The 23,994-nt window shown below is 38.3% G+C and overlaps 3 protein-coding genes across 3 annotated transcripts; 2 read left to right on the forward strand and 1 right to left on the reverse strand.

Moving 5' to 3' along the window:
- The first annotated feature begins 737 nt into the window (after positions 1-737).
- Positions 738-1,880, forward strand: LOC114289127 (uncharacterized). Its single transcript, XM_028232780.2, has one exon. It carries the CDS (start codon positions 738-740, stop codon positions 1,878-1,880), a length of 1,143 nt encoding a protein of 380 aa, XP_028088581.2.
- A 1,095-nt stretch (positions 1,881-2,975) lies between these two features.
- On the forward strand, positions 2,976-4,196 carry LOC145800361 (uncharacterized). Its single transcript, XM_082890021.1, has 3 exons — positions 2,976-3,274; positions 3,395-3,560; positions 3,720-4,196. Exons 1-3 carry the CDS (start codon positions 2,976-2,978, stop codon positions 4,194-4,196), a joined length of 942 nt encoding a protein of 313 aa, XP_082746147.1.
- An 18,364-nt stretch (positions 4,197-22,560) lies between these two features.
- Positions 22,561-23,965, reverse strand: LOC114277006 (uncharacterized). Its single transcript, XM_082890022.1, has 3 exons — positions 23,959-23,965; positions 23,237-23,533; positions 22,561-22,904 (listed from the first exon to the last, which is right to left on the reverse strand). Exons 1-3 carry the CDS (start codon positions 23,963-23,965, stop codon positions 22,561-22,563), a joined length of 648 nt encoding a protein of 215 aa, XP_082746148.1.
- Positions 23,966-23,994: the final 29 nt, after the last annotated feature.

The following is a 23,994-nucleotide window of genomic DNA, read 5'->3' on the forward strand; positions in this document are numbered from 1 at the left end:
GAGATCGCATCATAGACTCCATGGGGATGGAGATACAGGAGTTGAAAGCCCAACTTAAGAGGGTGCCGGGCGATCCAACAGAAAAGAAGACGGAAGTGGAGCCCTCTCGTTTGCGACGAAAGAGCTCATCCAAAGAGCCACCAGCGAAGAAGTTCCCCAGGAATGAGTCTGGGAAACAAAGCCAGCCTATCCCGGTACCGAGTGAGGCAGCAAGCAGTCACACCCGTGGGTTACATCGGAAAAGGACCAAGAGGCAGAAGACCGTTAGTCAACAGACCGAATAACCTCCTCAGGACCTTCGTACTTGGTTGATTGGTAATAGGCAGAATGAACAACATCGGGATCATCTGGACCGTACTGTTCACTAGAGGGAACATCGAGCGCTGGACAGGCTCGTCTCTTCGTCATTCTCCCCGGAGATCGAGACCATGAGACCTCCAAAGAAATTCACCCCACCAAAGTTCACTTTATATGACGGGAAGTCGGACCCACTGACACATATTAGCCACTATAGATAGATGATGTCCCTATGGAACTGAGATGAGGCTCTGATGTGTAAAGTCTTCCCATCCAGCTTGGGAGAAATCGGACTTCGATGGTTCGATCGTATCCTCGCTGGATCGATCCATGGCTAGAAGCAGCTCTCCGAAGAGTTCCTAGCCAGGTTTGTCTCCAACAGTAAGATCCCGAAGGAGTCGGATACACTGTTTGGCCTCCGTAAAGAGCAGGAGGAAACGATGCGCAATTATGCTAGGAGGTACTGGGAAGAATACAATGACTTGGAGGAAAATGTGTGCAGTGAGCAGATGACCGTTATGTCCTTCAAACATGGTCTGCGCCCAAAAAGTAAGCTGAGACAATCACTTACCAAGCGCCCGGCCACAGCTTTGAAAGACTTGCGCGCCAGGATTGAACAGTACACTCATCTCGAAGATAATCAGATCCCCATTAAGGTAGTGTCAGCAGAACAAACAACTCGACATAAGAAGAGAACAGATCGAGGAGAACAGCGAGGGATTGCAGTAAATGAGGTGGATAGGTCCAAATCCCATGAAACCGTTGTGACTGTATTCAAAGAGCCAATCTATCGAATTCTGAAAAAGATCAAGAGAGAGCCGTTCTTTGTTTGGCTGCCGAAAATGTTAGGAGATCCAGCTCGGCGCAATCAGAAGCTCAGATGCACTTACCGCCAAGACAGGGGGCACATGACTCAGAACTGCAGGGCACTGAAGCAACACTTGGAAGACCTAGTGGCAGCTGGACACCTAAGGGATTACATTGATCAGGATAAGGAAATGACCGAACCAGGAAACCCACCACCAGAAGAAAACATTGAGCATCCACCTCGGCTGATAATAAATGTGATTCACAGGACAGCGATTCAGGAATCTGAGGAGGCACTGAAGGAAGAGATTGCTAAGGCTGCGCAAATTCAGCGGATCATGTCAGTGAAGCCTGCATCAAAAAAGGTACGTACAGTACCTAAATCCCCCTTGTGCACAGTTTCATTTACTAGCAAAGACTTAGAAGGCATACAGCACCCACATACTGATGCATTAATTATAACTGTGGGAATTGGAAAACGATTTGACGTAAAACGAGTCCTAGTAGATCAGGGCAGTACAGCAGACATACTGTATTATGATTTATTCAGAAAGCTTGGTCTCTCCGAGCAGCACCTCACCCCAGTGGCAGCCCCGTTGGTCAGTTTCACTTCACAGCCAGAATGGACGCTTGGCAGAATAGTGTTGCCAGTCGTGGTGGGGACAAAAACCCTCCAGATAGAGTTCTTGGTTATTAATACATCATTCCCTTACAACGCCATACTTGGCCGTCCGTGGATTCATCGAATGGAAGCAGTCCCTTCAACCAATCACTAGCTCATCCGTTTTCCAACGGAACACGGAATAGAGCAGATTTCAAGGGATCAAGTTGCGCCCAAACATTGCTTCATGGCAGCATTAAAGGCAAAACAACTCTGCAATCGGGTACAGACGGTAGAAGTGGCCGAACAGCCAGTCTTGGAAGATGTAGGGGGAACCCCAGAGGAAAAGATAGTAGAGGATTTGGAGAAAGTCCTGGTAAAAGAAAACGACCCAGAAAAATACTTCCTTATCGGTACCTCGCTAGGCGCTGATGACAAACATTAGCTGCTGGAACTGCTGAGGGAAAATATGGAGGTATTCGCATGGTCAGCATATGATACTCCAGGGTTGGACCCAGAATTTGCTTGCCACAAGCTCAACATCAACCCTTCAGCTCAGCCTATTGTGCAAAAAAGTCGGAGATCGTCAGTCGAGCACACCGAAGCAGTAATTGCTGAAGTCGAAAAACTCCTGGCTTCAGGAGCAATCAAGGAAGTTCAGTACCCACAATGGCTGTCCAACACGGTTGTAGTCAAGAAGAAGAACGAAAAATTGAGAGTTTGTGTTGACTTCACTTGCTTGAACAAAGCCTGCCCTAAAGATAGCTTTCCGCTGCCTCACATTGATCAACTAGTGGACTCAATAGCAGGGCATGAGCGCATGAGCTTTCTGGATGCTTATAGCGATTATCATCAGATACCACTGTTCGGTCCGGATCAAGAAAAGACAGCGTTTATCACTCCAAGGGGAACTTACTGCTACAAAGTAATGCCATTCGGCCTAAAGAACGCCAGGGCAACCTACCAGCGAATGATTACATGGATGTTCAAGGACAAACTGGGAAAAACCATGGAAGCATATATAGACAATATGGTAGTAAAAAGCAAGTTTGCTACAGACCATCTTGCAGACTTGAGAGAAGTTTTTGACATCCTGAAAAACCACCAGCTTCGCCTCAATGCCTCGAAATGCGCCTTTGGGGTAGGAACATGGAAGTTCTTGGGATACATGGTCACTCACAGAGGAATTGAAGCGAATCCGGATTAGATCAGAGCGATACAGGATCTTGAAGTACCAACAAAAGCTAAGGAACTGCAGAAACTAGCCGGAATGGCGGCCACACTGAATCGGTTTATTAGCAAATTCTCAGATCGGATGAAACCCTTCTTTCAACTTTTGAGGAAAAAGGCGGCATTTGAATGGAGTAGCAAATGTACCGAAGCACTGCAGAGTCTCAAAAGATACCTCAGCACACCTCCTCTACTGTCCACTCCAGAGCCGGGAGAAGAGCTGTACCTCTATCTAGCAGTCTCAGATCATGCCGTGAGCGCAGTGTTAGTTCGAGAAGTTGACAAGGAACAGAGGCCTGTCTATTATGTCAGCAAGACTTTACTAGATGCCGAGACACTGTATCTACCATTGGAAAAGTTAGCATACGCGCTGCTTATCGCCTCAAGAAAGCTGCAGCATTACTTCTAGGGGCATACCATTAATGTCCTCACTGAATTTCCCCTCAGATCTGTATTCAGCCGAGCCGATTTCTCTGGCAGAACAGCAAAGTGGGCAGTAGAACTTGGTGAGTTTGACATTCGGTATCACCCCAGGACAGCGATCAAGGCCCAGGTCTTAGCGGATTTTGTCGCAGAATTTGCTCCAACCCAGAGTACCGAACCGGGGGATCCAAGTTTGGCACAGGTGCCATGCACCACCGAACAAGGAAAGCCCTGCGCTTCGGAAGCCTGGAAACTCTTTATTGGAAACATTTGGCAGCTCTATGTTGATGGATCGTCCAATAACTGAGGCTCGGGGGCAGGAGTAGTACTTATTTCACCAGAAGGGTTTATCTGGGAACAGGCTCTCAGACTCGATTGGAAGGCTTCAAACAACGAGGCCGAGTACGAAGCGTTATTGGCTGGCTTACGTAGCGCCGAACACTTCAGTGCAGAACAGTTTCTTATTTTCAGCGATTCACAACTAGTGGTCAACCAACTTTCTGGGGTCTATGAAACACGAGATGAAAGAATGGCTATGTACGCAGGCAAGGCCAAAGACCTGCTCAGAAAATTTCAATCCATACGAGTAAAACGAATTAGTCGGGACAAAAACGGCCACGCCGATGCTCTGGCATGCCTCGGCTCATCAGTGGATACAAAGGATGCTAGAAGAGTTTGGGTTGAGTTTTTGCCAGAACCAAGTATTGCATCTCCAGTCCTCTGCAACAACTTAGAGCCGAGCTGGATGGATCCAATATTTGTTTTTCTAAAATCTGGTACACTCCCCGAAGACAAAAGGGAAGCCAACAAGGTCAGACACAAGTCAGCTCGGTTCTAGATCTCATAATCTGGGAAGCTTTATAGACGCTCCTATCTTGGCCCCTACCTCCTATGTGTACATCCAAATCTCATCGAGAATGTTCTCTATGAAATTCACGATGGGATTTGTGGATGCCACGTTGGCGGAAGGTCACTAGCACACCGAGCCCTCACTCACGGGTACTGGTGGCCACGGATGCAAAAAGATGCACAACAATACGTACAGAAGTGTGATAAATGTCAGAGATTTGCTCCACTCATCCATCAGCCAGCCAAAACTCTCACTCCACTCACCAGCCCATGGCCCTTTACGCAATGGGGTCTGGATATTGTAGGACCATTGGCGCGAGGCACTGGGAACAGGCGATTCTTCATTGCTGCAACCGACTATTTCACTAAGTGGGTTGAAGTTGAGGCACTGGAAAATATCAAAAAAGCAGATACAAAGCAGTTTGTTATGAGAAATGTGGTGGTGCGTTTCGGCATCCCACGGGTACTGATTGCGGATAATGGAGCACAGTTTGATGGAAAGATCTTTAGAAAGTTTTGTGCCGACCTCAGGATTGAGTACAGGAACTCTTCTCCAGGGTACCCGCAAAGCAATGGACAGGCAGAGGCGTCAAACAAGACCATCATCAACGGAGTCAAGAAACGGCTTGAGCATGCCAAAGGGAAATGGGTTGAAGAGTTACCCCATGTGCTATGGGCATACCGAACCACCGCACGGCGCTCAACGGGTGAAACACCTTACTCCCTAACTTATGGAATGAAGGCCGTCGTCCCACTCGAAGTTGGCCTCCCAACCCTTCGATCCAAACTGTTTGAGAACACCAGTAATGAGGAAGCTATTGTACAAGCACTGGATATGGCAGAGGGCCGAAGAGAGGCAGCGCTGATCAAACTTGTAGCGTATCAGCAGCGGCTCATCAAGAGTTATAACCAAAAGGTTTACCCAAGGCAATTTATACCAGGAGAACTGGTCTTAAAGAAAGTTATGGATCACAAAAGGGTGCCTGGTGAGAGCAAACTTGGGCCAAACTGGGAAGGTCCCTACAGAGTCACAATCGTCGTTGGAAATAGAGCCTACTACCTCGAGGATCTGAGTGGCAGAGCTATACCTCGGCCCTGGAATGTAGCAAATCTCAAGAAATACTATCAATAAGATGGTCCCACTTTCTTTATCAGATTGTAAAGGCACTTTTCTCAAATTTATCAAATTCTTGTAATTGGCTTTGGTGTTTATCAAATGGAATTAGCTTTGGTTCTTACCAAACGGAAATAGCTTTGATGTTTATCAAACATAATTAGCTTTGGTTCTTACCAAACAGAATTAGCTTTGGTTCTTACCAAACGGAATTAGCTTTGGTTCTCACCAAATGGAAATAGCTTTGATGTTTATCAAACGGAATTAGCTTTGTTACTTCCCAAACGGAATCAGCTTTGCCCTTAACCCAAACGGACTTAGTTTCAGAACGACTGAACGAAATTTAAATTTGGTTAGCACTCAACCATGCTAAGTGGTATTGCTTGGTGGAATTATGTTTGGCAACTAAATTGGACTTTAGCCAAGTGGAATTGCTTGGTAGAAACCGCACTAATATATCTTAAGTAAACATCTCTATTTAGTTAAGTGGAATTGCTTGGTGGAAACCGCACTAATGTATCTTAAGTAAACATCTCTATTTAGCCAAGTGGAGTTGCTTGGTGGAAACCATGCTGACATATCTTAAGTAAACATCTTTGCATCCACAGAGCTTCTTAAGTATCAACACGTCAACATGTCAGTACTGACGCGAACAAACAAAGTTGGAACAAGCTTGGCCAAGTTCAGCCAGGAGCAGGCCTCCAGCAGTAGTCTTGGTCAACTCCAGCTGGGGGCAAACGATTGTTTTTTCAAACCAAGCTGGACCTAAATAAGACACCTTTTCATGCCTTTACTCCGTTTAGGCGCTCTTATGCTATCAAAGTTGAAACAGACTTCAGCAGTTCTACCTCAGAGCATAATCTTCAGTGCCGATCTTACTTAGCTCCAGGTGAGGGCAAACAATTGTTTTCTTTCAAAACCAACCTGAACCTAAGTAAGACCCACTTACGAACTCCAGCACCGCCATATCACACATTTGTTAGCCACACCAAGCATCAGTTCGGCCCCGAGGCCCCAACAACGCTCGGCTGGGGGCAAGCAGCACAGAATCAGACAGAACATCCATTTAAAGGCAATACAGAACCAGACCGAGCATCTATTCGGCCTCGAGGTCCCAACAGTGCTTGGCCGGGGGCAAGTAGTATAGGAAACATTCAAACATAGAAGCCAAACAGCATCAGATTGCAAGTTCAAAAAGAAAATTCTATCATCCAACAAGAAACACAGATGGCCTCATAACCAGTAACAAAGAAAAGAAAAGAAAAATTGTCTTGGCAAATGCAGAAAGAAAACTCGTCATGGAGACCGAGCCACAGTACATTAAAGCAAAAAAAAGTTCAAATTCTTTCAACATCAATTTTCATCAACAGCGGGTAACTCAGGAGCAGCATCAGCAATTTTGTCCAGGCCATCTGCGGGGGGAAAAGTAGAGGAAGCTCTAACTTCCTGAGAAGTAGAAGCCTCCTTAACCACATCTCCCGTGGCTTCAGTCTCTGGGGCTTCAATCCCTTCAACATCCACCGTTTCAGTGGCAACATTCTTGTCCTGGGTCTTGTTTGTGGAATCAGCTTCTGAGGAAACTTCGGCCGGCAGAACAGCATGGGTGGAAAGAGTTTTCAAACCCAAGGATCTCGAAGGAACGGGGACACCCTGAAACAGGGAAGAGCCTTCAGGGACCAACGCAACAACCAAGGCACTTGTCCAACCCTTTACAAAGAGCTTATCTCTCAGCACTAGCACCTCTTCCTTATAGGCAGCCCCAGCTTTGTCCCAACCCTGTTGCCAGTGTTTGGCTTCCAGCGCAGAACGCTCGGCAGCCATCGCAACAATAACAGCCTCCAGTTTGGCCACTTTTCCCTCGAGTTGAGCCTGTGTCCTGATAGCAGCCTCCTTTGATTTTTCAACTGAAGCGACAATCTTGTTTAAACGAAATGCTTCCCTCTCCGCAGTTCGGCGTCCCTCTTTCTCTGTCTCCAAGCTTACCGTCAGTCTTTCAGCGTTCATTGTGGCCTCCAGCATGGCCCTTTCTAGCTCTTCAACACGAGTAATAGACAGATGCATTCTCTGGATACACTGCAAAGGACAACGAAAAACTAAGAAAAAGGAAGACAGCAACGCAACAGTAAAGACAAGTAAAACAGGAAACACTTACAGCGGTCATCATCTGAAGGGTTCCCTTCAGGATCGGAATATCATGGGGCCTATTGTGGTCGGCCATATCAACTGGCATCAACAAAAACTTAGTCAAATCAAAAGCAAAATCTTGTGAAGCGACAACTGAATCAGAAGTGGAAATAGGCCTGCCTTCATGCGATATTAGCGGCTCCCATTTCTCAAAAGCATCATCCTCAGCAGGATCCTCAGTAGCTTCCCCCACCACTACTTTGCCAGTCTCTCTTCTCCTCTTTTTTACTCGCGCAGCGACTGAAGCTGAGGGCTCGGCCGCAGTCGCAGGGGTTCCAGAAGCTCCAACCTCCATCTTCACCTCCATGAGGCTCTTCACCTCGGTCTTCTGCAGAGGGATTTGCAAAGCATTGGAGGCTCCGAAGGCCTCGGCCTCTAAATCTACCAACACCCTTCTCTTCGCCACAGACCCGCTCCCTGTGAAACTGGGGGTAGGGGAAGGCGCTCTTTCGGAAAGTGCACCCTGACTCCTGCGACGACTTGTGACCAAAGGAGTGAGAGATGTGTCAGTCTCGGTATCGGAATCCAGAAGGGCAGCAGCGAGCCTCGCCTTCTTTGGAATAACGGAGCAGTAAGTAGACTGGTAGTCCAATAACTCAGGTGCAAATCTCTTTTTATACCTCAGGGCAGCTTTTATGGCTTCAGCATTCTCTCGGTTCGGGCTTCGTTGGAAGTGAGAGGACTTTGCAAAAAAGAAGTGACACATTAGAGCAATACCCAAAATAATGTAAGGAATACAAAAGGCATTAGAAGGGAAGACCCGAACCTAGGTAGCCGTCTTTCTGGGGCATCCGCTCAGACTGAAACTCAATACCGGTGGGGAACTCCCAGTTTCCACCGACTTGAAGGAAATCATCATTGTGTTTATCCGAATCAGGTAACCCAGTGACCAAATGGCAATCAAATGAGCGAACACGCAAGTAATATGTGTTGTGGTCTTTGTTATGAGAAAGAGTATAACAACCTAAGATATCCAATATGTCAAGGTTCAAACCCAATCATCTATTGAGGACAGAGACACCGCAAACAACACAGAAAAGGTTCACAGATACTTGCATTGGAGTTAGTTGGACTTGATGCAGAAACCGGCGTACCAACGGGTCAAGAGGGAACCGAACCCCTCCCTCGACTATGGCCGCGATGGGAAAAGCAATGGTATTCCTCGTGCCCATATGCTTGGCGTCTACTTTCGCCAACGAGAGGGTAACGTCGTTGGGAATATTATAGTCCAGGCGGAACATAGCCATGGCTTCGGGGGTATCAACCAGTGAACGAAATTTCCTCATTCAACAAACCTAATAGGACAGAGGTAGGACTTAGATAACAGAGTATGGAATACAGACAACCAGTAGACCAAACAAGATGATTAAGGCAAAAAGAGGCAAAAAAAGAAGAGTCGCAAGAGGACTTACAGAGATTAGAACAGTGGTAGCAGCGCAAGATCAACGGTGAAAAAGTCTGAGCAGAGCACCAACGAGACTGGTTAAGAGGAATAGGAAGAGTCCTTTCTCTCTCTTTGAAACTCTCTAGAGGAACAAAAAAGCAGATGAAGGGATTTGAATTGACAGCCAGAGCATTAATTGCACTAGCCGGCGCGCAGGTACACGGAGCACGACCTTCAGTATGGGATCGACGCACTATCTCTGCACACCAATCTCACATCGCCACGTGTCATTATGAAAGGACGCATGCAAGAATTGTGTGTCAGGATTGAACCGTCACCAAGGCCAAGCTGAGGAAAACCGAAACGACGCGACGCTTGGGAAGCAGAATAATAGCTCCCCCCAAGGGGAACCTTAGCGCGAGCTAGGGGGCAAATGAAGGGGCTATACGTGAATGGGTCAGGTCCAAGCCTTGGGCCGGCCCAATCCACTGAAGTCCAAATCCAAGTGGGTTGGATGAGTATATGGGCAAACCAATTAAGCCCAACTTCATGACCAACAGTCAACCCAAGTCCTCAAGAATTTGGGTCCAACCCGCAGTGAAAAGGCCAGTCCAGCCGTGGTGCTGGGCTGGGCCGAGCTGCGAGACTGAATCTACGGGCCGAACAAAAAATAGGCCAAGCCCATGCAAAGTTACCTGAATGGACAAGCCCATCTCCATGAGTGATTCTGTAAAAGGCTGAGAAAAGGCATAATGATGCCGAGCTGAGGAACATCGGTACCGAGCTGAGGAAACCTTGCAAGGAAATGTGGAAGCTGTGAACGTGTGCATGTGCAGGTTGCCACCTCAGCTGGTTCCCTTCACCTAGAATCACGGAAGTTGTTGAGCCAAAGGAATGTGGTTTGTTATCAGAATGACTACAATGAGTATATGCATTTATTGGCAACTAACAGGTGGTTCCCCATAAAAGGACACCTGGCAGCATCCAAGCTCCATGAATCCACCTTGAGAAGCAAGCAAGGAACAACATATATATACTACATGAACTTCACATTGAAGGTAACTGAAGAGAACTGAACTATTCCAAGAAAAACCATACTCAACTCCCTTCTCCGATCACTAATTCCCACACCGGAGGGGTCATCCGGTCAACCCCGGCCGGGTAGCTCTAACGGTACCTCTTGTCGCAGGAACTTCAGTTCCTGGATAGTCCAACCAAGTGCGGAGCCCCGATCCACTTTCATCTAGTGCGGAATCCGGTACGCACAAATAGTTAATTCATTTGTTGTAATAATTAGTTAAGTAGTTTAGCTATTTATTTAATTTGTTTTGTAATAATTAGTTTAGCTTTAGTTATAGTTAATTAGTTAGCTAGTTAGTTCATTCAGACTCTCCCTCGTGAGAGCGCAATGTAATAATGTGTATGTCTTCCAACCCCACGTCTTTCTCCCTTTTATTTACTAGCTTATGATGGTTAGTTTAGGAACATCATGTTTTGTTTAGCATACTTCATGTTTGCATCCATTTGTAGTGCATGCACCGTGGCTCGGTTCATCAGTCTAACTCGCATTGTTAGTTTAAAAACGCTTCTTTGAATACGTACCTAGACCGCATGCTATCAAAATTGTTTCATATGCCATGTTAAGTAGTCGAACCTATTAGTTGCATTTTTGTATGCATAACATTAGTCATATTGCATAGTTAGGAATCATACATTTTTCTGACTCATTTTCTTTTTGGCTTGAAGTACTAGGTGAGCCTTTACTCGCTTTAGCATATCGCATGCGTGTGATTGATGCCGTGTCAAAGCATGCGTACCATGAGGCTAATTGCTTAAGTGCTATAAACTATTTGAATGCCTGTGGATGAAGGCTTACTGCTTGAATTGAAATAATTTGAGTAATGTTCATATGCGATCACTTTTTCAAGTGGTACATATTCGAAACAATTTTCAAAACGAACATGAATCAAATGTTCCAATTCTTGCAAAATTAGTCTATACTTGTGTGTGCGCATCACATAGTAATGTTAGCCTAATAAATCGGAACAAGAGCATATAATATACATAAGATTCATATCATGATTAGTAGAGGCCGATCTTTGATCGGGCGAGCGGGGGTGCTCAAATTCATTCATGACCTTCCCCTCTCATACCTAAGTTCCCGAGCCGAGACAATCTTAGTGATGATGCACACGTGGCCTTTGGCATGAGTCATGGGTTTCCTAAATTTTTCCAAAACAAAATATTTAGGTGACGACTTTGTACCTGACAAAACAGTCCATTTTTGGCATTTTTTTATTCAAAATCGATTTTCCAAGAAGATTTGCCGAATTAAGACTTTTTTTTTTTTTTTATCTATTTCACATTACACTTGTGGAATTAGATTCAGAACCGCGGAAGTCCGATATTGTAGGGCTTATTTCGACTTCCGAAAAGGGACGCAAAAAAGTCAAGCTACAGTTTCTAGCGACTCTACTGGGGAAATTAGAGAACTTGACTTGAACTTAGGTTAGTTTGGTAGTTGCCTAAGGCCCGTAGAAATTTTTTTTAAAAAATTCTTATTGTCTAAGGTCCCAACTTTTCAACGACTTAGTTATATAAGGTCTCATTTTGATATTTAGTCCAAATTCTTCAAAAACCTCGAGCTACTACTAAATACAGGGAGCTGACCCTCTTAATACAATGCCTTGTTACAAAAGTAAATATTAAGTATAACGGTGATATCACGTGACGGTATGATTGGGTTAGTTGGAGACAATGAGAGTCTATCTAATCTTATTTGTGATTTTGACAGTGTCACCATTAAGCTTGATATTCATTCACAGAATATATATTAACATTAATACCATGTAACATTGTTAACATCTAATGAAAATCTTAAAACTTCAAAATAACCCAACATATACAAGGATTCAAAAATACCAAATCGGATCAAAATAAACTCAAATACAAATATTGTGTTGGACTTACTTGCCGCCCGGACCCATGGAGAAACGTGGCCATTTGCCCATTGATTAGGTCATACATAATCCGAATTTAAATTAAAAAACACACCGACAAATCATGCATATATACATACACATCCACAAACAAAAAAGAGATGATCAAAACCTGAATTGATTTGTTTGCAACAAAGTAAATTACCGATTACTCTCATATATGGAGCGGATACACGTTAAGGTGTCTATGCAGTATGGCAACCTTGAAGACTTCAAAAACTGTAGTGAGAGGACTCTGAGTCTCAATTGTTTCAGGGCAATGGTAAAAGGGCATGCCAAAAGAGAAGATGGCAAGAGCAACCCACATCACATATGTGGAGAGTTCAAGGGTTTATGGCCAGTGAGGATTTGGCAATGTAAAGTAAGTAACAAGAATACCCATTAGACAGGCAAAGCTCCAACATACTTTTGTCCTGTATTGTACTCTGTCATCATCGTCCTCTTGGTACTTTGCCCTGAACTGATAAGCCAAAAATGGCTTCAGTATGGAGTTTCGCCCAGCCCTGTCCTTGGCTATCATGGCAAGTGCAATGTAGAACAAGCAGACTTTTGTATGTGGAAAAAGTTTCAAAGTTTATAAGCATAGAAGGCTTAGTCCCTGCAGTGACAAACATATGTAGCCAGACTATACTAATTCAATCTCTACAATACAAACGTTTCACCCCAGAAAAATCTAGGAGAAAAAATTTGGGTCCATAGCATTATATATGTATTAGAGGTAGACACACACTACGCGTGTACAAACAGTTAGATGTAAGAAGTAGTTCGATCTAAGAAAACAAATTTAAAGCACTTATCATAGTTCGGGGTATTTGGAGAAATAAAAAAAAATTGTGACAATCAACATCAGCTTCACTCTTCACTTTATATATTAGTATAAATATAGCTATATATATATATATATACATGTGCTAGCATTTGAGCCCATGCGATGCGTGTGCTATTTCTTTTTGAAATCGAGAAGAGATTTGAAGGTTGAAATCACAAGGAGTTTTTGTTAAACGTGTATATTAACTTGCTATTATATACCTTCGGTGGTGAAGAAAATAAATAGAAAAGTTATCTCATTAATAGGTTTTTTGGGGAAAAAAAAAATTATAGTGACACTATACATATTTAAGTGTTCACATATAATAATCGTACACATGATACGACAGATGAGTTGTTTGTATAATTTAATTTCTCAATCGATTCAATTTCAAATTCAATGAGACTATGTATCGGTTGTGGAGTATGGGTAGTGGTGGGCTGGCGGAGGTAGAGGAGGTGATGAGTTGTACTCTGGTAACATTGACAATTTTTTAATTTAAAAAATATTTTTTACTTTTTAAAATATAAAAAATATTTTTTATTCAAATAAATATGCTTTCGGTTCATTATACCAAAACATGTGAAAACTGTTTTTCTAATCAGAGTGAAATTGTGAGTTGAACTTACAATGACGTATGAAATAGTGGAAAAAAAGACCATCTTCAAACAACCAACATAAGTATCAGCCAAATGAGCAAAGGCTAATGTAATCACATATGTCAGACCTTGGTTTATATTCACTGTTGCTGCTGATTTTTGGAGATCCTCTTTCCATTCTGCCATGAAGTATGTCATTAGGACAACCATTGCGGCATATTCCACCACACAGTGGCCAAAAGCAGACCTAAAAATTGAAAGAAAAAAAAAATGCAAATTAAACACAGAATACACATGTCTATTTCTATTTGGTTTTGAAACTCAAATTCTGTTAGTGAGATTTTTTTTTTTCATTTTTTTTTATATAAATATTTTAATCATTTGTTTTTACTTTTCAGATTCACATAATCCAGATACATAAAAAGTAACATATTTGTGTAAAAATTAAAATTAAAAATAAAAATTAATAGTTTTTGGCATTTAGTAAAATAGAAAAAAAAAAAAGAGATTTCTTCACAAATATATATATATATATATATATATAAGTGTATCTAGATTATATATATGCATCTAAAAAAATAAAATTTTCTTATGAAAATATAAACAAATTTCATTAAATACGATAAAAAAAAAAATTTGAAAAACAAAAATCTCAAAAATAGTTTTAAAAAAGTAGAGTGATTTTACAAAATTTTTTGGAGGCATCAACTTTAAAAATCTCTCATCTATTCATCCACATTTTGTGACTAAATCTATGACCAATATTTTTTTTAAGTCCGAATCTTCTATAGTAATTTTAGAGTTATTCTAAAGTAACTTTTGTATGTTTTCTATTATATTTTTAATTTTTTTTAAAGTAATTCTATTTATATCACTATTCTATCTCCTTACCCTCATTTTCTTATTACAATAAATTATAGGGTAAATTACATTTACCTCCCCTGAGGTTTCTGACAAATACAGGGACCTCCCCTGTAGTTTAAATAATTACAGTAACCTTCCCTGCTTTACCTGACAATATCAAGATTCCCCCCTTCCGTCAGATTGCAACAAACGACGTTACTTGCATATATTAAATGACTATATTACCCCCTCATTTAAGGTCAAAAATATGAAAATACCCTTTGTTCCATCAGAGTCATCTTCCTCAGAGCTTGAGTTCTAAAACAGAGAGTGAGAGATAACCCTGAAGATGTCCCACTTGGGAAAGCCATAATGAAATTAATTATTTTAATCAAAATAAGCAAGACCCATATGATAAAAATCACTAATTTAGATATATAGATGTGGGGATTTATATATAGTAATATAGATATATATATATATATATTTTTTTTTACAAATAGTAATATATATATATAGATATATAGATGCAGAGATTTATATAGTAGAGATTTATACATCTATAACAAAGAGTTCAGTAAGTATGTGAGACCAATGAATAAAGAATAGGGGTTCTTTTCTTTTGCCTTTCTCTTTTTTTTTTTTTGGTTTCATCATCTGCCATTTCTCATGGCTGAAACAAAGGATTTTTTACTCCATTTTTTTTTTTACCTTTGCTACAACAGTAGGCAATAGTAGCAAACCCATAACAATCTTTACATATACCATATTTCACAAAAATAGCCATAAAATTAACAATTAGCAAACCCATAACAATCTTTACAAATACCATGTTTTACAAAAAATAGCCATAAAATTAACAATTAAATATTACCTTTATGGTTATATATATATATGTAAATTTGAGATAAATTAAATAATTTTAATCGAATATAACGTACCCACACACACACACACACACACACATATATATATATATATATTTGGCATATATACAAATTAGATAATACTTGAGGGTTGGATTAAAGAATAGGGGCTTTTGATCTTTGCAATTTCCATTGATCCAACTATTTTCTGTTTCTGAGCATGGGCTGTGGTGTAGCGAAGGCAACCGAATCAAACAACAACACCGCCGAAAGCGACGGTAGTAGTGGTGGTGGTAACGTGACTGTCCACATCCGATGCTCTAACGGCTAAAGTTCCGGTACAAATCAGCCTCTACTCCACCGTTGGATCCTTCAAGTCCGTCGTCGCCTAGAACTGTGACATCCCTGTTGAGCAACAACGCCTCGATGACGACGATAGAGAAGAAGCCTCCTCGGAGTTTCTGCCGCCATGTTTGAAAGAACTCGGAAGCCTCTCAAATGGTGCGACCATCGCAGTAGCTGCAGATTCAACTTTCTTGGTTTTATCTTCTCCCATTATTATATGTATATATATATATATATATATATACTTATATATATGTGCTAAGATGAGCAGTATCCAAAAAGAACTCATAGGCAAAAATAGATTGAGGAGAGAAAGAGAGACCCCAATTCAAAAACTTGAGGGCATTATAGGAATTTCAGTTTTTTATCTTTGATGACATCAGCAACTTCTGTTAGTTACATGAACGACAGTCAAAAAATAGAGAAATCTGGACATTGTCAAGTAAAGTAGGAGAGGTTACTGTAATTATTCAAACCACATGGGAGGTCCTTGTATTTGTCAGAAACCTCTGGGGAGGTAAATGTAATTTACCCTAAATTATACATATGCACTTTCTCTTTACACATTTTAATATACCAATTTTACCCAATTTCAATCCTACCTCTCATTGCACCCATTTTCATCTCCTTTCTCTCTCCTCCACCCTCCTATATTCTTCTTCTTCTTTTTCAAACCTTAATCTCACCACCGGCCGCCACTTCCTCTACCTCCGGCCAGTTTTTCCCCACCGTGACAACTTCTCGCTGCTCTCCCCCTACCTGTGACCCACCTAGCAGCCCTCCCCGACCGCCGATCCACCACCATCATCTATTCCCTACCTCTGCAAGCGACTGCCATCTGCAACCCTAGCCATCGCGATAGCAACCCATTAATCTCGACATTGCCGTCACCTCTTTTTCTTCTTTCCAGATCTGTCTCTCTATGTTCGCAATATCGGGGAACAAGACCCCAAAACACAAACAACTAAATACTTTCTTTCTTCTACACTATCAGAAGGCTATGAGTTCAACGGCTTAACCCAGTACTGAGTAAAAGGTAGCAGTCTTTCTATGCAAAAGATATCAACAAAATGGGTTCTTTACCATTAATTTTAGCAAGATACACACATATATTTGTATACAGAGAGAGATGAGAGAGAGGTATGCTTACCCAACCATGGCAGAGTGATGCAATCAGAGGATCAAAAAACCATCAATTATTTCACTTCTTGGGTTCTCTCATATTTTTTTACTTTTCCAATTTTTTATATAATGGGTTTTGAATGTGGAAACCGTATCACTGTCCTCAACAATGGATAACCAAACAAATAAAAAAATTATAAAAAAAAAAATTGAAAATTGTTGATTCTGTTCAAGATCACAATCTGGTAGTGGTCTAGTCACGGTGGTAGAAGGGTTCAATGAAGTGAAGATCCCTTCTTCTTCTTTTGATTTCTCGACCGATGAGGTTTTGGCACTAGAGGTGGCAGAAATGGCAAAGGGGCACATGTCGGGGATGGGAAGGTGGGTCATCGGAGACGGCTGCAATGATGGTGGTCGATAGAGATGGTGGGAAAATTTGGATGTGCTGAGAAATCAATATTAGAGTTTTGAAATATTTTTTGGTAATTTTAAAAAGGAAAATTAATTGGAAAGTACTGTTTTGGAAATTTCTATATCATTTGGTCTCACGTTTTAAAGAGAAAAAGTTAGGGATCATGAAATTTTTTTCATGAAAATGATCATGACAGATTTATGATCATTGGATTACCTTGATTAGTGTGTGGTGCTTTATTTTAAGTGTAATTCAAGGGTCACAAAGCTTTTATGATTATTTTCAGGAAAGGTTTTTCATGATACGTAGCATTGCTGCGTTTTAAATGGTTGATTAAGGAGTCTTTATTAGATGTAGTGTGTGACTAATAAGTCCCTTTTCAAACGTGGATGAGTATTGGTTAGACAGATATACCCTCAGTAGTTAATTGGGATTTTTTTTTTCTTTTTGAATGTGTGATAGGTATGGTGTGATACTCTAATGTGGCAGGTATTAATGTGACACTCCAATGTGACAGGTATTAATGTGACATTCCAACGATGGGACAACGTGACATGTATGATTTGACACTTTAAATTTTTTACTCATACTTAGAGTACTTTTTCAAATGTGATAATGTGGTAGATATGATATGATACTAAAAATAAATAAATAAACAAAACTCCTTAGTATACTTTTTTCAAATATGACAACGTGGCGGGTATGTTGTGATACTGTAATAAAAAAAAAAATTCCTTAATATACTTTTCCTAAGCGTGACATGTGACACTCCAACGTGGCGAACCCAATTTAATTGAATTACTGCGTGTCTTCATGTCACGCGCTAAAAAACAATTAGTAAGGAATTCATGTCTCACACTGCGCGTGTTAAAAACAACCAAACTTTAAAAAGCTACTAGTGCGCTTTTCGAATAGCGTGACACACAAACACCCCACCACCTTCCCCATACATAAAAACTTCTTAGTGTACTTTTTCTAAATGTGACATGTGACACTCCAACGTGTTGGACCCAATTTGATTGAATTATTGTGTGTCTTCACGTAACGAGCCAAAAAATAATTAGTAAGGAATTCACGACCCACACTATACATGTTAAAAATAACCAAACTTTAAAAAGCTACTAGTGCGTTTTTTTAACAACGGGACACACAAACACCCCACCACATTCTTCATACATACCCACGCCACATGTCCCCCAATTGTACTAACAATGGCAAAATAGTTAACAAATAATTTAAGAGTCCATTCAGTCACCAAAAAAACATTTAGAACCTTATAAATTACAAGTCTACGAAATGAGATTCACTGGTCAATTCCCCTTTTAAAAAAGGTTAAATTGTAATAATACTTTTGAAAAAAATTTGGGTGTAAGTAGAATTTCTCTCTCTCTCTCTCTCTTTTTGCTTACTAATATTAATATTTATAGCATTAAATCTCAATCTGAAAAATAATTCTATGATCAGTCTTAAAAATAAATACTAATAAAAAAATTACTCTACATATCCTTGGTGTTTCTGTGTTGCAAGACTTTGACTTGGCTTTGGAAGAGAAATTACATGTGATGAATAAGCATCCCTTGGTAAAAGCAAAGTAATAGCACACCCTTTTGTGAATGGTGTGGCCTAGGTTGATGATCCAGTCAACCATTCGTGTACCGATATTCATTTTGTCCATTCCTCTGTCAGCCACCACTTGACAAAAAAAAAAAAAAAAAATTTATTCAGAATCGTTTAGAAATTAATTTTTTAAATAATTTTTTAATTTTTTTATTAAATTATGTGTAAAAAAAATTTAAAAAATAAGTTGACTTTCTGTATTAATGTTTTAATTATTTTAGCCAATTTGTCAAACATGATTATAGTATTGTGTACGTCATTGTCGCACACAACATCTTAATTATCAATTGATGTGAGTCTCATGAGAGAGTCACACCATTGAATACTTAGAATTTTGTACATGGATTATTGCAAATAATTGCTCTGTTCAACTAAGAAAAAAATTAAACAATTTTTTCTTTATTAGATATTTATTTGTTGTCAAAAAATTGGATTTTAAAAAAAAATAAATAAATAAGAAGAGATGACCAGTTACAATGCTGTGTTAGTACTCATTTTTGGCTCTTGAGGTGACAATAATATACAATTGAACATATAAATATAAACAGAAAAGTCACACCATTCTCTAAGAGTATCGCTTAAAAAATATATTTTTTAGTTATTAGCAATTTATGCTTTCGTTTGACACAAGTTAAAAAGAGATTTTTTAGTTAAAATAGTCACAAAAAGATAAAATAGGTTTTTTAGTCCAGTAAGACAAAATGTCACATCTAAACTATAATCATTTCATTTTTTCTCTCACAAAAGTCAAAAAAGTCAAAAAATATATCTCAAACGAGTGTTTTTAGCCCCAAACGAAAATAGCTAAAATGCCTAAAAGCCAAAAATTCGACCGATATCCCCAACGAGCCAGTAAGTTCGGAAGGTCATTGCCTGCTAGGAGGGCTTACAAGTTCACCCTTTCTTTTTCTTTTTCTTTTTTTTTCTAATTATGACTCCAAAAAATAAATAACTTTGTTGTAATTGTGCCTTTGCCAAAACTTTTTTATTTAACTTAATTAATTTAATCAACCCTTTTAAATTATCACTAATACAGTTTCTAAGGACATTTTTTGAATGTTTACACATCAGATAGTTATTTGACAACTTATTTACAAGAGAACTTCTATTTAGACAGCATTTTTGTTTCTTTATTTACCAAAATATTGTATCAAAAAAATTAAAAAATAATTTACAATATAGTGAAAGTTTTTTTTAAGTCAAAAATCCAAAAATAGCTTTTTAATATAGAACATGTCCACGTGCAACACGTGGGGAAATATGTTCACAATACAAGTAAGTAATATAAATATAAATAGTTAAATAAGGATGAAAAAGGTTTTAAGGGAAAAAAAAGAAAAAAAAGAAAAAAACGAATACCTAATCAAAAAAATAGACAAAAAAAAGAGGTAAATTATACTGAGCTCTCTTGAGATTTGAAGAAACTACAACAGGTTTCATAATTTTAATATAATTACACAAATATCTCTTTTAAAAAAAGTTTAAAGAGACATAAACTAATGCAGATTGTATGAAAATAAAACAATACACAATGTAAATTGTCTATTTCAATATAAAAGATATAACAACATCATTTTTCTACGGGGGGGACTTACATGTAAGTCCTAATAGGTGGACTTTATGACAATTAATAATATTTTTCATTAAACACTATTAAAAAAGTTTTAGCGATAGTTTAAAAAAATCATCACAAAAAAATGTCATTAATTTTCAACTTTCATCGATAGTTTAAAAAATTTGTCAAGGAAAAACGTCACTAATTGTAAATGTTAGCAACAATTTATAAAAATTGTGATTAAAAAAAAAATCACTAATTGTCAATTTTTAGCGTCATATGCAAAACAAGTCACAAAATTATTTTTAGTGACAATTTTACTATGACTTATTTTCAATAAGACTTTATGAAAATAAGTCCAACCATTATGACCTATTGGTAGTTTACTCATTTTTGTATTCATACGACTAATGAAATTCTGATGAAAATGGGACAAATGTTATATGAATTAAAACCTTAAACAAACCTAGTGTAATTATACCAAACTTGTAAGACTTAGGCCAAGTTTGGCATCCTCAAAAAAATTTAAAAAGTTAAAAAGTTACACAAAAAGTAAAAAAGGCATTTGCCCCAAAGTTTGGGGGGGAAAAAAATACTATATGTAAAGTCACAAAAATGTTGGGTCCATGGGGGCCCACTAAGGACTCCCTTTTGATAATCCGAACCATTCAACATGTAAAACTCGTCGATTAATATATTCCTGTAAAAAATCACATTGATCGAATATCGTTAACTATATGATCAAATCAGTTTTGTATAAAGAAAATGGATGGTGTGATAGTTAACTGTTGAAAAAAAAACTAATCTGATCATGTAGATATCGATATCCGATAAACGTGATTTTTAATAGGCATATAATACTCGACGAATTGTACATATTGAACGGTTCAAATTATTAAAATGTGACCCATGATGGCCCCCACGGACCGACCATCACTATCCAAAAGTTATTTGCCCCGAAGTAGGTGATTATTTTTTTTTGAATACACATGTTGGGCAGCCGAGGCAGCCGTACAATCAATAATTAATCTTCCACTACACACTTTATTTATACAATTTTTTATTACACATTTTTTCATAAAAAGACAAAAAAGTTAACCCAAACATCCATATTTTTTTCCTCATCATTTTAGTGTAAAAAGACAAAAAGTGTACTTATTCAGGATACTCCAAACAACCCCTTACTATATTCTTCAAACTTCAGAGGAGGTCAGTGTAATTTATCCCCAAAAAAGATAAATTACACTCACCTCCCCTAAAGTTTAGAAAAAATTACAATTCCCACAATTTTGACATAATGTAAATAGCTGATAAACATTGAAATAGATAAAGATATGATAATATTATTTTTTCATTCATATAATTAACAAATTACTGATGAAAAATGGCTAAATTATTTTGTGAGTTAAAAATCTCAAGATAGACTAATATAATTATATCAAAAGTGTAGGCTTAACTATATAGTGACTATATAGTGACATAATGTAAAATCTCAAGATAAACATTGAAAAATGACTATATATTATTTCTAAACTTTAAGCAACTTTGAGCATAATTTATCTAAAAAATAAATAAATAAATAAGCAAAAAGAAACGAAAAGAGATGTCCTAACACCTGAGAAAGTGACAAGAGAAGAGAATAGAAAAGAAAAGAAAAAAAAAAAAAAAAAAAATTGTTGAAGGGGTAGGAAGTAAATAGTGAGAGAAAGTGTACGCCTTGAAGGCCTCTTTATAGGATTTTCAGAACATCCCACGCCCACCCCATTCATTTCCTCGTTGTTGTACTAGTTTGGTTTGGTGGAAAATGTATTATCTGGGGGCCTCCAGAAGACAACAACTATTCTTGTCCATGGATTTGCCGCTATATCCTTTCATATGCATAAAATTTACTTAGTGTTTCATCCGTAGATAATACGGATTGTGTTTATAATTATTTATATATATATGAATTATAATTTTTTAATTTTTTTTTTACACACAGAAAAAGAATATAAAAAATGTAGTATATTTTCAATTAATTATTTTATATTTACTTTTATTCAAAGTTTAAAAATAATATACGGGCAAAATTTATAACTAAATTAAGGAAAAATTTATTCCTAATGATATTTTTTTTTACTTCTATACAAATACTTAAAAAAATAAACCTAAAAAAAGTTAATCAATATAATATTATACATTAAGTAAAATAAATGTGATTAACAATTATTCTTACATAAATTTACTATAGCTTTAATTTCAAATTTAAAAAAAAAAAACTATTTTAAAAGGATTTTATTTAATTAGTACTAAATAGAATTTTCTTAACAAAGAGGAAAGTTACAAAATTTTGTTGCAAATTTTCAAATGTCTATTATTAACATTCTATTTTACTTGTTTGTTTGTTTGCTTGCTTGTTTTGGGAGTTTTGATCTTTGATCTTTATTCTACATTCATTGTATTGTTTTATTTATTTTTCTTCTTCTTGCTTGATTTTGGCATGATACTTTTTTTTATAGTGTATCTTTATTCTATAGTCTCATCAATGTTGTTATATATGCGTTCATCTCCAGGGAATTCTTCCATCAATATTTCATTGATGTGATCTACATTGTCATTTTTCGGAGTCAAGATAGCCCAATTCATCATTGAAAGTGGATCTTCATTATAATCATTGAAATTTGAGAAGACAAAAATGATAAGCTCTTGAAGTGGATCAATGTTTTTATTGTAAGGAAAAAGCATCAATTTAGGGATTCTGATAGTTTCAGGAGATATTTGTTGTTCTGTGCCATTTCCTATAGAAAGCAAAAAATTACTAAATGCTGGATCATGCTTAGCCCGCATATTTTTTGCCAATTTGATCTTCTCTAATGAATGCCAAATGTAAGACATAACAAGCATAGCATTAATGCATTCATTTTTTGTGCTCTTTGGCACAACAGGTAGCACTTGACGAAAGTCACTACCGAATACTACAACCTTTCCTCCAAATAGAAGATTGCTATATCTATGACATCTTTTAACAATTCATCAAGTGCTTCAATACTTTGTCATTTTGCCATCGATGCTTCATCCCATATTATAAGTGCAGTAAGTTTCAAAAGTTTTGCTAGGCCACTTTGTTTGTTGACATTACAACAAATTTTGCTTTCAACATCTATAGGAATTTTGAACCATGAGTGCACAGTGCGCCCATTACGCAAAAGTGATGCAGCAACTCCTGAAGTTATAGTTGCGAAAGCGATCAATTTGTGCGTTCTTATTGTAGCCAAGATTGCTCGATATAGAAAGGTTTTCCCAGTTCCACTACGTACATCAATAAAGAAATATCCTGGATTTCCAGAAAGTATTGCATCAAGAATTTTAGAATATGCAAGTTGTTGTTCTGTGTTTAACAATGAAACAGACATAAAATCAACCTCAGACACTAATATATTACGCTCATCTTCTATATCTTTGCAACAATCATCAGTTTCATCAGAAGGGACCGATAGATCTGAAAGATAAAAATTGTTCAATGTTCTTGCCCATGGGTTCAAGAGCAGAATTTATATCCTGCAAAACTCTAGAACAAATTTGCTCTGTAGATAATTATCCTTCTCTACAAAAATCCTCCGACATTGTTCTTTCAAATTTTAAGAATAAAGCTTTTGGATCACGTGGACTACAATACACAAGTATTGTTGTGAACAATTGTTATAATGAAGAAGGCATTTGAAAAGTACTTGCTTCTTCTAAGCACTTTTCATGACTTTCATCATCCTCTAATAAACCATATCAAAGAGCATCTTCTCTTTATGTCACTTCTTTAACAGTTCTCAATTGGCGGAATGAAGTTGGGCACTGTATATGATTCAACAATAATCACAAATAGTATCGCTCACCTTCTCTTGGATTTGTAGTGATTATTCTTCCAATCACCTCCCATTACTTTCTTTCATTCCACATTATATGTTG

This window comes from Camellia sinensis, chromosome 10 (assembly GCF_055761805.1).
Source record: "Camellia sinensis isolate YWXY chromosome 10, ASM5576180v1, whole genome shotgun sequence".
In the NCBI taxonomy this organism is placed as follows: domain Eukaryota; kingdom Viridiplantae; phylum Streptophyta; class Magnoliopsida; order Ericales; family Theaceae; genus Camellia; species Camellia sinensis.

Coding starts and splice junctions, on each gene's coding strand:
- LOC114277006 (XM_082890022.1), bottom strand. Junction 22,905..23,236: donor AGTTGCTGCATCACTTTTGC/GTAATGGGCGCA, acceptor GGCATTCATTAG/AGAAGATCAAATTGGCAAAA.
- LOC114289127 (XM_028232780.2), top strand. CDS start 738: ATGCGCAATTATGCTAGGAGGTACTGGGAAGAATACAATGACTTGGAG.
- LOC145800361 (XM_082890021.1), top strand. CDS start 2,976: ATGGCGGCCACACTGAATCGGTTTATTAGCAAATTCTCAGATCGGATG. Junction 3,275..3,394: donor TTACTAGATGCCGAGACACT/GTATCTACCATT, acceptor ATCTGTATTCAG/CCGAGCCGATTTCTCTGGCA. Junction 3,561..3,719: donor GGGATCCAAGTTTGGCACAG/GTGCCATGCACC, acceptor ATCTGGGAACAG/GCTCTCAGACTCGATTGGAA.